Source organism: Notothenia rossii (assembly GCF_949606895.1).
Source record: "Notothenia rossii genome assembly, chromosome: 10".
Taxonomy (NCBI): Eukaryota; Metazoa; Chordata; class Actinopteri; order Perciformes; family Nototheniidae; genus Notothenia; species Notothenia rossii.
Window position 1 is genome coordinate 39,092,716 of NC_136908.1, and position 17,608 is coordinate 39,110,323.

General features: G+C 41.7%; 1 protein-coding gene and 1 long non-coding RNA gene across 2 annotated transcripts in view; one reads left to right on the plus strand and one right to left on the minus strand.

Moving 5' to 3' along the window:
• The window catches only part of LOC307021477, a 654,272-nt gene that overhangs the window by 593,904 nt on the left and 42,760 nt on the right, over nt 1–17,608 (minus strand). The gene's annotated exons all lie outside the window — the stretch shown is intronic.
• On the plus strand, nt 12,519–17,182 carry LOC307022035 (uncharacterized protein; the record flags this gene model as incomplete). Its single annotated transcript, XM_079654610.1, has 15 exons — nt 12,519–12,970; nt 13,543–13,691; nt 13,938–14,163; nt 14,264–14,339; nt 14,486–14,766; nt 14,869–14,907; nt 15,002–15,075; nt 15,185–15,265; nt 15,563–15,768; nt 15,846–15,945; nt 16,027–16,189; nt 16,286–16,392; nt 16,471–16,615; nt 16,760–16,886; nt 17,025–17,182. Exons 1-15 carry the CDS (start codon nt 12,929–12,931, stop codon nt 17,180–17,182), a joined length of 1,974 nt encoding a protein of 657 aa, XP_079510736.1. The 5' UTR covers nt 12,519–12,928.

Sequence of the window (17,608 nt, forward strand, 5' to 3'; positions counted from 1 at the left end):
TATGCCAACAGGCGGTAGCCTTGGCGAAACGGGGCAACCTGGAGCACCATCATGCGAGCACCCATGGTAAATTCAAAGACTCATACTTCCCCGACTGGCCGTCGGTTCCTGATCAGCCTGTCGGTGTTCTTTTCCCATAATGACCGCGTCGCTGCACATTATCCCTTACATATGATTATATTGATCATTATTCATTTGTTTTAAAGCAGGAGGCGCAAACGCTTGCCTCGGGGAGGGAGAAAAAGAGCCAAAGCGGAGAATAAACAGAAGGGCAACCATGGCAACCATGCAAGGGAAGTCTTCTTCGCTGCATTTGTGGCAGACTACAGCGCCACTTACAGGACTGGCATATGTACTACAGCGTCTCCAGCGCTTTCGAGCAGAAATGGCCCGCCGTGGCCCAACTTCTCATTCCCCTGATAGGTGGAGAATTGACCAATAGCCGTAGCGCCACCGTCCTGACGTCAGGACAGTGTTCAAATCTGGATCAGTCTGTATCAGATCCGTTGTAGCCCCTTTTTTAGAGATTTGGGTACGGAGGAAAATAGAGAGGGTTGTGTTTTTGACACTTGGTGAGTTCCCTGGAACACCGGAGACACATATTCATGTATAAAAGACGTACAAAGGTGCATTTTGCATTATAAGTCCCCTTTAAGGTGTCCAGAAGGTCCAATATGTCCACAGATGATGAGAGAGGAGGAGGTGAATCCATTGGAGTGGTTTCCGTGGTGTTTACTGAATCATCAATAAACACAAAACAATCTGCACAAAGAGTCATTGGCCCGCCATCATGGATCTCCTCTCTCAAGCTTTTGTATCATGTCACCTTTCGGCGAAATTCGCCGTTTTGAATCCAAAATAGGTCGTTTGTGTGATTGATGTAGATCTGCAATAACAATATTTTTGGGGTATGGGGGGGTCTGGGACCCGGAGTAATCTGCGGCCGTGAGCTGTTATGTGCCATCATGACACACATGGTGTTCTTTTTTTATATATTATAATGAAGTACGAGCTGTGTGCTCGAGTCTTCCTGCCTGTCGGCTCTGCTCTCATGGATGTATAATAAGGCTCTGCTGCTCCGAGATGATGGTCTAGCTTCAGCAGCTACATTACCTACGGGTGCGTTCGTTAATATTAACTGTGCGTCCGGAGTCACTGTGGCACAGACTGGACCGCTGGTGAACAGCTGTTAGAACGGGCCGTTCAGGTGTTCAGAGCAGAGCTCCCTGTCGGCGCGGCAGAGCGTGATGTGAACTGAAAAGTTTTTATGTGGCAATATTATTTAAGGAATCGTTGAGCTAGCTAGCTAGCATAAATTGTCACTATCTGCTAGCGTTAGCTTTAGCCTTCTATTTCTAATAGTTTTTTTCATAGGCTATAAACAGAGGTGGTATAAGTATATATATATTGGACTTGAGTAAAAGTAGAAGTACTCAGATCTTGTACTTGAGTAAAAGTAGAATTACTCAGATATTGTACTTGAGTAAAAGTAGAAGCACACAGATCTTGTACTAGAGTAAAAGTAGAAGTACTCAAATCTTGTACTTGAGTAAAAGTAGAAGTACTCAAATCTTGTACTTGAGTAAGAGTAGAAGCACACAGATCTTGTACTAGAGTAAAAGTAGAAGTACTCAAATATTGTACTTGAGTAAAAGTAGAAGCACACAGATCTTGTACTAGAGTAAAATTAGAAGTACTCAAATCTTGTACTTGAGTAAAAGTAGAAGCACTCAGGTCTTGTACTAGAGTAACAGTAGAAGCACACAGATCTTGTACTAGAGTAAAAGTAGAAGTACTCAGGTCTTGTACTTGAGTAAAAGAAGAAGTACTCATATCTTGTACTTGAGTAAAAGTAATAGTCCCAGAGTGTAGGAATACTCTGTTACAGTACAAGTCCTGCATTCAAAATGTTCCTCAAGTAAAAGTAGAAAAGTATTATCATCAAAATATAGTGAAAGTAGCGACAGTAAAAGTAGTCATTGTGCAGATTGGTCCATTTCAGAATAATATATATGATATGTTTTATAATGATTGATCATGAAAGTGTTCTCAAAGCTGGTAAAGGTGCAGCTAGTTTGAATGACTTTGTATACTGCAGGGTAGCTTGTGGATTTACTCCAGGTGGAACTAAAGTCTGATTGAACACTTGATTATATTTCACATCATTCAGCCACATCTGTAAAGTAACTAAAGGTATTACATACATGGAGTGGAGGAAAAGTACAGCATGTACCTCTGAACTGTAGTGGAGTAGAAGAACAAAGTAGCAAACATTGAAATACTTAAATAAAGTACAAGTATCTCAAAATTGTGCCCAAGTATAGTACTTGTTGAGTTTATGAACTTAGTTACTTTACACCATGTGGCTATAAAGATAAAAAGACTTAAGCCTTGCACAGAGGCATGAAAATACATTTTCAAAATGCTCAACAGTGCTGCCAAAATTATAAACTGACTGCTACACAATTTAAAATAAATGCTTTTATATATTTCTATTAGATGTGACTATTTGGTGTTTCTGTTATTATTAACACTGCTGCTTTAGTTGTTCTGACCGCTAAAATCCTCTGTTATTCCGTGGGGTGGGGGAGCCGGGGGCTCGGATCCTTGTCACCTTTTTCATACCTGATGAGTTTGCATCCCTGTATGTTAAAAAGCCTCAGTCACCTTAATTCATGTAGTAAAAACATCTCAGCTCAGTAACACTCAAAGCTAAATGTGCAATACCATGTTCAGCTATGTTACTATTTATAATGTTATTGTTGTTACATCAGAAGATGTACATTTTGAAATGATTTCTTAACTTACAGTAGGCTATTTTTTACAATGTGTGTTGGAAGGATTTATTAAATTACAATGAATATTGTCATTGTTGAAGGCTTTTAGAGAAGGGTGAACTATAAGCCTGAATTACATAACATTTTATACCTAAAAACATAAAAGCCACAATAAATAAATCACAATTATTCTAGTTATTTTTACCTCCCGTATTGCTTTCAACCCACCAGCTTTTATGGTGTTGTTACGTCACTAACTGTAAGCTTTTCACATACAGTCTATGGTCACTCAGAGTAACCTACTGTTAATTTAGCTGCTGGAGAAGAAAGATCAGGGGGGGAGGAGGGGGAGAGAGCTGTGGTTGATGGGCCATTAGTTGTGTAAATACACAGCTGAGAGCTGCCGTTTCATTCAGAATGTTTAAAAAACGGTAACAACGGACTATTTTTCTTAGCGGATGCATGTCAATTTAAATCAATACATACAACTATTTTTTAAATCAATAAAAATATTTTCTAAATCCATAAAAGCATTTCAATTAATATTGGGAGTCATGTCGTTACTTTGTTGAGAATGTGGCCATGTAATAAGCGGGATCATTTGCAGCGACTTGTTCCTTATGGGGAAAATAACACCCTTCATCCAGATGAGGATCCCTCCGCTACACTTTGGGATCCTGATCGACCGACGAAGCTCCATTAAAATATACATATTTTTGGTGAATTACTGAGTTTAGGCACGTTAATAACGTTTTAATGAAGTTGAATACAGTATATTCATATGTGTCAGTGATTTCATGTCAATTCGGCGAACATAAACATAAATGATCGTGGTGAAGATGATGATTAAATTAGGATTAAAATTCGAGAGCCGGGCTGCATTTCATCCCGTTCGTTTTTTCGAATAACAAAATTATTTTGTTAAATAACAACATGGTGATGTTTTGTAAATGATTACATGTCTTTTATTTAGCACAGAGTATGATATCCGTGACATATGGATCTTAACAAAGTTCCGCTGTACATCCAGCATACTGTATCTCACTTTATTTCACATGAGCTCCAGTGTGGAACCCCACTGCACCCCATGGTGGATAAATGATCCATTGCAGCTGGCTTCATTCTAATTACATTTATCTATCACGGGGGCGGTCTCAAGTCAAGCTGGAGGTTTTCCCTTGAGCGAGGGCAAATCACGTACCAATCACGGCCCTCGCGTTTCAAACTGTCTGAAATGAATCGCTACATCTGTACACATTTGCTGAATATGAAAAGACTCTCTCAGTGTGTGCCCACTGTGCGACTGTCAAGGATAAACAACCTGTGGCCGCCGAGCCAGTCATGTGTAGGGATGGGTACCGAGCCCCGGTATTAAACGGGCCCCAGGGCTGAATTATTAAAGACCGTGGTACCATTAAGTTCCGACGTTATTAGTCGGTACTGGAGAGAGACATGTAAAACATATCTGTAATATGTATTATTGCTACAGAAACATTATATTGCAGTTTTAGTGTCGCCAACTCCGTTTCTAATATGCAAAAAGACAGCAAAATGCGTCTATGATTATTTTTAGTATTTTAGATTTTTCCAATCCCCGCCTGCTTGCGAGGGGGCGGGGCAGTTTACACACACGCAGCTGCTACATGCAGCAACACACACACACGGAGGAGATGGCAGAGAGAACGCGCTCCGAGGTGTGGTTAAACTGTACCCGTCTCGATGCCATACTTGTCAACCCTCCCGGTTTTTGCGGGAGACTCCCGATTTCATTGCCCTCTCCCGGTTTCCTCCCGGGGTCTTATTTCTCCCGCATTTCTCCCGATTTCTGACAAAATCAGACACATGACTGTTTCCACTCGGACTTTAATACAGCTACATCATTGTTTGGTTTCCATGGTAACACGTGTCTTTAGTAGCGCACGCAACTCAAAGTATGAGAGGGTGAGGCAGATATTCACAGAAAACAGAACAAGAATCGACAACTACTCTACTCACTCCTTTCCTGTAAAATACAGGTCCAGCCCACACATATGCTCCATCAAGGACGGTGCTACAGGCCGCAAGGCAGTGCACTTACAACTACAATCAGCATGTTAATTATAATCTAACAGCTCCGGCGATCCACTAGCACACCCAATGCTCCTGATTTCTGAGGTCTAAAGGTTGGCAAGTATGCTCGATGCTGGTTACCAAAAGTGCAATAAGAGTCTAGCATGTAAGCACGCCGGTAACACGAGCAATTTGTCTAAACATTTAGCAAAAGTGCACCACATTCAGATGGAGAAATGCACCGGGTTCGACTGTCTTTCTAGTAGCTCTGTAGTCCCGTCCACGAGTAACGTTTGCACGTCAGGTGTTATGAATGCTAGCAGCGACACACAGAGTTAACTCAATTATGCAAACATGGGTTGATGATTAGAGGTAACTGAGTTATTTATTTTGTTAAAGTTTCAGCTATTCTGTTTACAGTTCTATCCGATTATTTAATACGATGTATACGATTGTTGTTTCTTTTGATGTCAAATATTATGTATTTAATTTAAATAAAAAGCATGTTAGTTTTGTTCACAATTTATTTAGTTAGTTTACCTTCTTTTTTTCTCCAAAAAAAACGATAAAAGTACCGTTAAAGCACCGGATCGATAAGCGGTATCGATAAAAGTAGTAGATAATAATCAATCATTATTACTGTTTCAGATTTAACTGGAGGTTGAACAAACAAACTTATTTGTATAGCACCTTTCATACAGGGGATTGCAGTTCAAAGTGCTTTACATCAGTAAGAAATAAGATATAAAATCAGTGTAAAACAAGCAGCAAGAGCAAAGTATAAAATAATGCAGATATATATTGCGTTAACGGCGGTAATACATTTGTTGAATTAATTGCGTTAAAATATTTAACGCATTTAACGCATGTGCAGAATGGCCCGCCCCATACATCCCACCAGTGGCAACGGTGGGATAGATAGTGGTATAGTGGTATAGTGGTAGGCTACAGCTATACCAAGAAATGGCTTAGCCCCACCTTAGCCCCACCATGAAAAATGATGTTAAAGTAAGCAAAGTAAAGTCCGCCAACTCGCGCCGAGTAAATTGCACAGACAGCAGTTAGTAAGATTGATTTCAGTAGTCTGGAAATACCGAAGACTAGAAACGGTTTTGAAAACTTTTGGCACGTAGTGATCGTCTTCTCAATAGAACATCTTTGATAATGTCTTCTGGCCAATCAGAATCACGATAACGGCTTGGTGTTGTTGCAGGAAGTCCTGACGGAGAATACTTTTGCTGTAGTACATCTCTATAGCCTATGCATCGATACAACATTACGTGTTGATAGAATCAGGCTGATCGAACCTCTAAAGGCCCTGACACACCAGGCCGATTTCTGCATTTTTCGTTAGTCGGAAGACGAGGCGTGTCGTGTCGCCCAAACTCAATTTGGTGTGTCCCACACCGTCGGCCGTGACACGCCTTATTTGGACTGCCTGACATGTTGAATCGGCCATGCATCGAGTCAGGCAGTCGGACCAAGCAATCACTCTGATTGGCTGTTCAGCTAGCGAATAAGTGCATGAGAAGCGAAACGGAAGTGAGGGACGTAAACAAACGATTTAGGAAGGCACACACAGACTGCTATTCATTTTCATCTCATCATGGCGATCTGGAATGACGGAAAAGAAGACCTGCTCATCACCTTGATCCAGGAGAGGCCAGCTCTGTACGAAATCACAGAGAAAAGGTACTCGAACCGAGTAGTGAAAACCGGACTCTGGCGAGCGATTGAAACGCAACTTGGTTTCTCGGGTAAGATTATCTTTTTCATCAATTGAGCTCTTTAGCAGATACTGTTGGCTTTTTATTGTTTGCCAGCATACAGTGACGTTAACGTGAAATGTAATTAGTTATTTCAACCTTGTGTTTTGTTGTTATCTTGTTGCTAGCTGTTGCTAGCTGTGCAGTTTGGCACTGCATATAGATATGAATTGGACATGCTAACTAGCCACAATGCTTACATCGTTTATTTGTGTGCTTCAGAGAAAGAGCTGAGGAACAAGTGGGATTCTCTGTGAACCCAGTACACCCGGTACAGGAAACTTGCCCCTTCAGGTAGTTGTGGAGCACAAAGGACTGGCAGACAGCAGTGGATCCTGACCAGGCTGCAGTTTTTAGAGCCCTACACAAGAAGGAAGGAGAGTACTTTGACCTCACCATCACGGTAACTATTTTATTTCGTGAGTACAAATAAGTGTTTCTTGCTTCTTTCGTTTACAAAAACATTATTTTCAATCATTTGGTGGTTACAGTGGTAAATATAACAGAATAATATATATATATTATTGTATTATAATTATTGATGTGCTCATCACCTTAAAGAGCCTGTGACACGAACCCAACAACTGTTGTGCAATGAAATAGTGGGCTACTAGTAATCTCGAACCGTCAGTTTAAAAAAGAAAAAGCGATACCGTTCCGATAAATATCAATAATTTCGAACATCGCGGGAAAACTCCTTCGACTCATTTTGAGGTTTTGGGGGAAGCCGGAAGTGACGTCAATGCGGGAACGCTTCACTGTGCGGCGAGAGAGCCAAACACGGACAAAGTGTGTTGTCATGCGTAGAAATTGTGAATTACTGAGTTTAGGCACGTTAATAACGTTTTAATGAAGTTGACTACAGTATATTCATATTTGTCAGTGCTTTCATGTCAATTCGGCGGACATAAACATAAATGATCGTGGTGAAGATGATGATTAAATTAGGATTACAAATCGGTAGTGAGAGCTGCTGAATTTCCTCCCGTCGGATGTGATATAATCGATTATTTTTGTAAACTCAAGTGGATGAAACTACATTTATTAGTGCTTTCATGTCAATTCGGCGAACATATGATACATTAAATGATCGTGAGGATGATGATTTAAAAATCTTTCGTTTGAGCCGGTCTGCATTTCCTGATGAGAAAACAAATCTTAGCTTTTTGTAGTTGCAGTCAGTGGTGTAGTGGGCGTTGGATGCGGGGGTACGCCGTACCCCCACTTATTTGAAGCATGATTTCTATTTTTAATAGTCTAATACATCTAAAATCATTGCGGGTACAAGCGGCCGAGATGGGTTTTCTCCGCAGGGTTGCTGGTGTCTCCCTTAGGGATAAGGTGAGAAGTTCGGTCATCCGGGAGGGACTCGGAGTTGAACCGCTCCTCCTTCGCGTCGAAAGGAGCCAGTTGAGGTGGTTCGGGCACCGAGTTAGGATGCCACCTGGGCGCCTCCCTAGGGAGGTGTTCCAGGCACGTCCAGCTGGGAAGAGACCAAGGGGTAGACCTAGAACCAGATGGAGGGATTATATCTCTTCGCTGGCCTGGGAGCGCCTTGGGATCCCCCAGTCAGAGCTGGTTGATGTGGCCAGGGAAAAGAAAGTTTGGGGCTCTCTGCTGGAACTGTTACCTCCGCGACCCGACCACGGATAAGCGGGAGAAGATGGATGGATGGATGTGTGAGGGGCAGAACTGTGTGTGTAGGGTGACCAGGTGTCCCGCACTGTGCGGGACTGCACACACAGCATTTTTATTATTTGTCCCGCGTCCCACACATTGAGATTATGTCCCGCATTTGAGTGATAGTCGCGCAGAAAGGCCGGATCGGTTCGCTGACAGCCGGCACCGCCCTTTATTATTATATTGTCTAAACGGCATCATGTAAATTGCGCTGACAGGCGACACAGAGGTCCCCAAGCCCCCCCCCCCCCCCCCCCCCCCGTTGACAGTTCACGAGCGCGTCCATAGTGTCTCCCGTCCACCCACCACCCCGTCCACCCAGTAAAAACATCCCCACTACACCACTGGTTGTAGTAGTACACCAACATGGATTAAACGTGTGGTTTTTTTTACCACAATGTTGGGGAAATTAATGGATAAAATGCACGGATTATTATTATTATTATTATTATTATTATTATTATTATTATTATTATTATTATTATTCCCACTCCGATCGGGACACTAGGTCCACCGTTTCCCCGCAGCGAGGCTCCCCCCGTTGACAGTTTACGTGGGCTGGGCTGGGTGCAGTGGCGGACTGGCCATCGGGACGAATCCCGATGGGCCGGTACCGAAGTGGGCCCGTCGGATAAGTCACTAGCACATCCCCCACTCCCCCCGTTGACAATTTACTAGTTGTACCGAAGTGGGCCGGTCGAGAGTCCCGGGCTGATTTTTAGTCCCAGTCCACCACTGGCTACATGACCGTATGATCGCCCATATTGACGCACCTAATTCCTAAACTTCTAACAGATACAAAATAAACCGATCCTTCAGCCTCATATGAGCTCTCAGACACGTTCAAAATTAAACTGTCATCGCTGTCTTAGCTTGCTGCTGTGTGCGCCATCGTGCGTTTACATGCAGATGCTGGGATCCTGAACGATGCAGCTGGAGCGCTGTGCCCGCATTGACGTCACCCATAATTTGGCGGGACTTGAAGAATCCCCGAGAAGATCCAGGAAATGGTCAACATTGAAGGGCAGATTAATGGTTATCAAAGTACAAATATCCAAAATCAGTTCAGTAACGGTTTTCAAGGGGACAATATTTACTCAAATTGATGGGTTTGGATGATGGGGTAAAATCGTGTCACAGGCTCTTTAATGTTGCAGCTGGTAAAGGAGGAGCTAATTTAAATTACATGATATACTGCTGGGTAGGTTATGAAATTCACCATGGGATCAATAACTCTTTTATCTTAACCTATAATAATACATGATAAAATATGTCTTGATTATATTTTGTAGTGCTCTGAATCTTCTAGAAGTATCTCTTTAGCATCTGAATAGAGCCATCACAATGTGTCTACAATGTACTCTCACACTTGACCACACCCCGAACTAATAGCACACACATTTCAGGGTATTTTTTTGTTATGAATGCTTAGTAAACAGTTTTAAGAAGCCATGGTATTAAATCCAACTAACTGTGAATTTATTTTTTTTAAATTAAGGAACGTCCGGTGGCTGCAGAATCAACCCCCGGTGGCACCAGCAGTGAAACCTTGACCAGCACCACCGAGGAGTCCTTCCACTTTGATGCTGAGCCCTGCACTCCCCTGGCAGAATCCACCATCTGCACCTCGCCGGCACCGCTCGGAGAGAGGCCTAGCACACTCAGCACTCGAAAGCCTCCGGCGAAGCGCAGGATGATGATAATAAATGAGATACTGTCTACCGCTGTTCATTGTTCAAGATTGAAATGTAAATGTGCAAGCCGGTTTTCTGCCCCTCTATTCACATGTAGCCTTTCATACGTGATGGTTTCTTCATTCTCGAACTGTTGTGGAGCAGAACTATAAAGTTGCAGGATTATTTAGTCAGCCACCAATTGTGCAAGTTCTCCCACTTAAAAACATGACAGAGGCCTGTCATTTTCATCCTAGGTATACCTCAACTATGAGAGACAAAATGAGACAAAAAAATCCAGAGAATCACATTGTCTGACTTTTAAAGAATTTATTGGTAATTTCCTCGGTAAAATAAGTATTTGGTCACCTACAAACAAAAAAGATTTCTGGCTCTCACAGACCTGTAACTTCTTCTTTAAGAACCTCCTCTGTCCTCCACTTGTTAACTGTATTAATGGCACCTGTTTGAACTCGTTATCAGTATAAAAGACACCTGTCCACAACCTCAAACAGCCACACTCCAAACTCCACTATGACCAAGACCAAAGAGCCGTCAAAGGATACCAGAAACACAATTGTAGACCTGTACCAGGCTGGGAAGACTGAATCTGCAATAGGTAAGCAGCTTGGTGTGAAGAAATCAACTGTGGGAGCAATTATTAGAAAATGGAAGACATACAAGAACACTGATAATCTCCCTCGATCTGGGGCTCCACGCAAGATCTCACCCCGTGGGGTCAAAATGATCACAAGAACGGTGAGCAAAAATCCCAGAACCACACGGGGGGACCTAGTCAATGACCTGCAGAGAGCTGGGACCAAAGTAACAAAGGCTACCATCAGTAACACACTACGCCGCCAGGGACTCAAATCCTGCAGTGCCAGACGTGTCCCCCTGCTTAAGCCAGTACATGTCCAGGCTCGTCTGAAGTTTGCTAGAGAGCATTTAGATGATCCAGAAGAGGATTGGGAGAATGCAGATGAAACCAAAATATAACTTTTTGGTAAAAACTCAACTAGACGTGTTTGGAGGGGGAAGAATGCTGAGTTGCATCCAAAGAACACCTTACCTACTGTGAAACATGGGGGTGGAAACATCATGCTTTGGGGCTGTTTTTCTTCAAAGGGACCAGGACAACTGATCCGTGTAAAGGAAAGAATGAATGGGGCCATGTATCGTGAGATTTTGAGTGACAACCTCCTTCCATCAGCAAGGGCATTGAAGATGAAACGTGGCTGGGTCTTTCAGCATGACAATGATCCCAAACACACCGCCCGGGCAAGGAAGGAGTGGCTTCGTAAGAAGCATTTCAAGGTCCTGGAGTGGCCTAGCCAGTCTCCAGATCTCAACCCCATAGAAAATCTTTGGAGGGAGTTGAAAGTCTGTGTTGCCCAGCGACAGCCCCAAAACATCACTGCTCTAGACGAGATCTGCATGGAGGAATGGGCCAAAATACCAGCAACAGTGTGTGAAAACCTTGTGAAGACTTACAGAAAACGTTTGACCTTTGTCATTGCCAACAAAGGGTATATAACAAAGTATTTAGATGAACTTTTGTTATTGACCAAATACTTATTTTCCACCATAATTTGCAAATAAATTCTTTAAAAATCAGACAATGTGATTTTCTGGATTTTCTTTTCTCATTTTGTCTCTCATAGTTGAGGTATACCTAGGATGAAAATTACAGGCCTCTCATCTTTTTAAGTGGGAGAACTTGCACAATTGGTGGCTAACTAAATACTTTTTTGCCCTACTGTATATATATATATATATATATATATATATATATATATATATAATATATCTGCATTACTTTATGCTTTGCTCTTGCTGCTTGTTTTACACTGATTTTATATCTTATTTCTTACTGATGTAAAGCACTTGCAATCCCCTGTATGAAAGGTGCTATACAAATAAAGTTATTATTATTCAGATGGATGTTTCTGCCCCTCTGTTCATTCTCCCATTATCCTCCTCAATCTGCCTAGAAGTATTTTAATGTTGTAGCTGTTACTATAACCAATACTAATGCTAGGGCTGCAACTGACAGTTATGTAGGCACATTGTTATTGTTTCTTATCGCTGTGTGATTAAAAGAATAAACACAAATAGCACGATAGGCAATGCAAAACTTAATTTCGTACCTTCATACACAGAACACAACATTAGAATTAGCTTTTATCAACGCCTACATGATGATAACCTGTCAACATGACAGGAAAATCCACATAACATTAATACAGAGCGGGCAGAACCCAAATCTAGCTCCAGTGCCGCACGAAACATGTTTTCGATGGACGAGAGTGAAAATGGAACGCACACGCTATTTGTTTGTTGATATCACGCAGTCTGTTCTTCTTCTCTATCTTCCGGTTGTTGCCTCTTTTGAATGACGAATACACACTACCGCCGCCTGCTGGTAAGGAGAGTTATTGCCACTCACGCACTGAAGTCTTTGCGGTGTGTTCCCGTGGGACACATGGCCAAGACGCAGGAGAACACGGCGACGCAACAGCCGGCGTCGGCGTCGGCGAGTCCTCTGGTGACTGCTTGGGTATGGCGTTATATTTGTGCCTCTATCCTGAGCACGCAATGAAACATGTTGAGCATAGAAAATGCTATTGAGCGCGCACTTGAACACTTTTGAGCACAGAGAAATATATTTTCTCTCATAAAACTCCTGCTCCGTGCGCAGGCAGACCGCTGCACGCGCTCTCTCTCCCTCGCTCGCTCGACCTCTCCAGCCTGTGCGCGCTCAACTTTGCCTGCGCGCGCTCAACTTTGCCTGCGCGCGCTCGCTCAAATTGTCACAGCGTTACAAATGTGCCACAAAACCAACCAATCGGAGAACTCGAGAAGGTCAATTCTGATTGGCTGGCCGTCTCCAATCATATCTGAGATGAGAGAAGAGAGGGATTTTCATTTTCGGTTGCCATCAGGCTGTTGGCGTTCCTATTATCGTTGACATTTACAGGACATGACAGACTCGAACGAAGAGATTACTACGCCACAGTGTCAGGTGAGTTATACATTTCTAGTTTTCTGATATCACGTTATTGTTTGTAATACCTTTGACGAAACCTTTTATCCGATCGTTTCAGATAAGGGCGAGTTTGCTAGCCGGTAACATAGCTATATGGATAGTTTAAGCAAACAGCTAACAAACCGTAGCCTAATATTAGCGCTAGTATTAGACAAATATTGTCAATATAAATTGCCATTTATACCCATCTGCGCCAGCCGGTAATATTTACCTTATAGAACATTCAGTGATTTTCGCGCCATTGATCTTGTGCGAAGCAACGCCTGTTGTTTATTGCGGTTCCTAATAGAGAGAGAGAGAGAGAGAGAGACACTTTGCACATAACTCACGGTAGCGATCTTTCATGCAATCTGCACATACTAGATGTCATATGAACGCTGAGAGTCCACAGATTCTATTGGTATACGTTTCATCACTCTGCGATAAAAACGCACTCTTAACCCTGTGTTCTAGTATCATAAATAAAAGAACATTGTACCTTGACCCCTGGCGGTTCTAGTTTAACTGAAAATATGATCATGTTAATGTTACATCCTGAATTGATTTAGGGCGATGGTGCAGTTGAGTCAGCAGCCAGAAACCTGGTGTCTTTGCTCCTTAACACTATGGCCGCAAGCGGCTCAGGAAGGCCGACGGAGACAGAGCCTCCTGCACCTAGGAATGTAGTGCCAGTGACAGTGCCGCAAGAGATGGCAAGGTTCGTATTTCAGCCACATCATTATATTTTCGTTTTGCTTAAAAAAATTCAAAAAATCAATGTTGTTTTCTTAAGTCCAGTAGTCACATCGCTGACATGATTAAATTAAAATATGAACTTGGACTTGAACAAGACTTGGTTTGTAATAGCATTGGAAAATATATATAGCCAACATGTACTATTTAGATTTTTTGTGCAACACTTGATTGTTATAAATAAATATAAAACATATAATTTATTCCACAGATCTTTTCCAGGATATTTCAAACCAAACTTCCGTCGTGGTAAAAAGAGGTGTTTGACTGCCACCAAGCATCTTGTTAAGACAACAAGTAAAACAACTGCTTTACATTTTTATCTGTTGCCAAAAAATATCGCCCACACACCGTTGCCAACTGAGGAGCTTGAACTCCTCCAGGCAGGCATGGGAAGACAAACACTGACTCTTCCTGAAGATGGTGATCACACAGAGGTATCGTTTGTCAGTTCATTTGTTTGACTTATCATTAAAGTCAATTATTGTACTTCAGCGTATTGTCACCATCAATGCTTTTCTCTCTCTCTCTCTCAAGATTTTAAGGCTCCTGGCTGACACATTTCCAAAAATGGAGGGTCTATGTGGAGGATGGCTCTTGCATAAGGCTACAGGTTTGTGGGATTTTGTTTTGTTGAGTTTTCATATTACTGTATTACTTGTTGGTGTGCATGAACCCTTCTGAGGCATTGATTACTTGTAGTAAGCATTAGAGGTGGCAGAATGACAAAACATGTTCTCTCTCTTTCTCTCAATTAAGGTGGCAGTGGAAGACGAAAGCTCACTGTCTTTCCACCAGAAGCAGAGGGGTATTCTGTCAAAGCTCTGCGAGCTATGTCAGCAGGTGGCAAAGCCACTTTTTACATAGTACCACTTCAGGAGACATTGGACACCGCTCCACTGCCTCCTGACTCGCACTGCTTTGCAAAAATGCCAAAGAAGACATGTTTCCAATGTCATGAAGTGATGCCTTTGCAGATGCTTGCAGTACACATTAGGACATGCAGTGGAAAACTGTCCTCTGATGAGACTGTTGATGAGGTGAGAGCAAATTCTTTTTGTATTTGGTAAATTGCCTTTAGAAAAAGACGAGGAAAATATAAATTGTTTATTGAAATGAATGACTTTTTTGTTAATCTGCAGTCCTCTGATGAATTGTGTATCGTGGAGAACGCTTGCAAGGTACAGTAGAACAGCACACAACTAAACTGCACAATCAGTTTAGTTTAGTGTTTCAGCTGTTTGTAACATGGAGCATATTTCTTTCAAACTTTAGGTGGTGTGTCCAATTTGCACCAAAGAATTCCCAGACGATGAAATCACAGTCCATGCTAGTCTATGTGGAGAGAGGTTATCTGTCTTATTCTGCTCTTTGTATCATAAACATTATATTTGATAGATGTACCACCTGTAGAATGTCTACATATTCAGTGTTTTAAACTGCATATTGTTTGTGCAGCTTTGAATGTACAGGGACTCCTGCATCAGAGAACAATAGTCCAAGTACAGCTGCTCAACCTCCAGTATGCAAACCAAAAAGGTACGTTTTATTAAGATGACCTTTGCATGAGTTTATATCAAATACAGAATAAATAATGAGCACCATCATGCAATCCACATGCTTTAATGTCTCCCCCAAAAGCTAGCTCTCAAATTATTTTAACAGGCTATTCAAAACATAGCACATGGTGCACTCTTTTCTAATTACGCCATTTGATAGCCCTTTCTTTCCCAAATATTGTTCAGCATAATAATAGGACAGTTATATGGCAATAATGTATAAAAAATGTTTGGAAAATTGGGATAGTCTTATATTTTCTCTGTCCTCTTCCTTAAGCACGGAAGATGTATTGCGCTTACTTGAACACCAAGTTGACAACACAACAGAGTTCAAACTGTGTGTGGACAGAGACGGCCTTCCAGACAGGGGCATTCTCCAGTGGAAACGAAAAAAAGCTGCATCTCCTGCCAGTGCTCTTAAGGTGGTCTACATAGGAGAGGCAGGCATTGACACTGGAGCAATAAGGAAAGAGTTTTTGACTGGTAAGTTCATTTAACTGTTTAGTTTTGATATTAAACAAAACCAAAGGATCATTGCTTATTTGATTTTTTTCTGTAAGACATGGTTTCAGGTATTGAAAACAGATTCTTTGAAGGAACTGGGAGCCAGGGGAAAAATCCTAAGTACTCTTTGACAGACCTTGATAATGACAACTTCAGGTTGGTAACATACTGTTTTTGTACACGTTGTCATTTATGTAAGGAGTTTTTTTACAAAGACTTTCTCTACCTTGCACACAGAACTATTGGTGAAATAATGTCAGTAAGCATTACACAAGGTGGCCCACCTCCTGCCTTTCTGAGAGCGTGGTGCTACAACTTCCTCTGCACAGGAGAGGTGGACATTCATTCACTTTCAAAGGAGGATGTTTCTGATATAGAATCCGGTCTTCTCATCAGCAAGGTGAGTACTCTGTTGAGCATTGTTAGATATGAATTAGATATATGTTTTAACACCTATTGTAAATCTGTCCTTTATTTCAATGTTGCACATTCTCAGGTCGAAGATTCTGCAGATGAGCAGTCTCTGATGTTGTGGGCTGATGAAATTGTCAGCTGTGGATATAAAAGCCAGCTCAAACTGGACAATAAACACAGCATCATTCGGTAAGAGTTGTACAATATTAATTTTACAATGTTTATTTTTCAAACCAGTGTGTAATTTCTTTCTGCTTTTCTTCAAAGAGCAATTGTCTTACATTCCACAACAAGACTGATTCCAATGCTGCAGCAACTCAGAAAGGGCATGGAGCTGTATGGCCTGGTGGATCAGATGGCTAGAAACCCTGAAGCTTGTCACTCCTTATTTGTTCCAGGGAAGATCACCAAAGTAAGAATTTTAACTGCCACTATTTATTTATTTTTAGACTCTATTCTTCTTTTGTATTGTACTTTTCATTCTGTATTGCCTTAATAGCTTTGGTTTGAACACTTGCAAGATATTAAACTAAATCTGCATTCACTCTCTTTATAGCCTGATGCAGATTTCATCATGATGAACTGCCAGCCACGTTTTAGCGAAAAAGGGACGTCTAAGGAGAGAACTGAGAGGAAGGTGATCAACTTCCTGCAAGATTTCTTGCAGGAAGTTGAAATGTCAGGTATGATATACTGTAGAATGCAGTACACATATGAATGAATGCTTTACTGATTTGAATGTACTGAGCACATACCTAATAAATGTTCTTGGATATTTGCTTTTCTTAATTTGTGTTATTTAAAATATACATCCGTCACAGATGGGGAGACAGACAGTGCAGCTGGTGACAAGGAGCCTCTTGCAGTGCCACACGTGCTCCAGTGGATGACAGGGCAGGCCCACATCCCCATCCTCCCTGATGAAAAGAGACATTTCAAAATAACATGCAAATTTGACCATGACTGCAGGGAGGGCTAGGAGATCACTTAATTTGTTACCCAATTGTGAGTGCGTGCACTAAAACTGTGACTTTTCCAGTAAAGCATCTCAGCACTTACACTGACTTTAGAAGAATCATGGGTGAAGCAGTGAGATATGGTGGTGGATTCCACAGAGTTTAAAACAACTAGCTCTACTCAAACTAAGGCAAGAGCTGAGTGTATATATGTTTAAATATATTTGTTAATGTTTGATGAAGTCATGCTTTTATTAGTTGGGAACGCATACATTGTTACAAAGTTTTTTAACAAAACATCAGACAAGCAGAAAGGCAAATAAGGACCAATGGTTGGGCTCTGTGTATTCTCAACAGATATCTGTTAAACAAGGTTGTTGTAATCAGCTAATGTGTCAGTTTAAGAGTTCACGTTCAATTGTCATTGTACACACTGTGCAAGAATCATG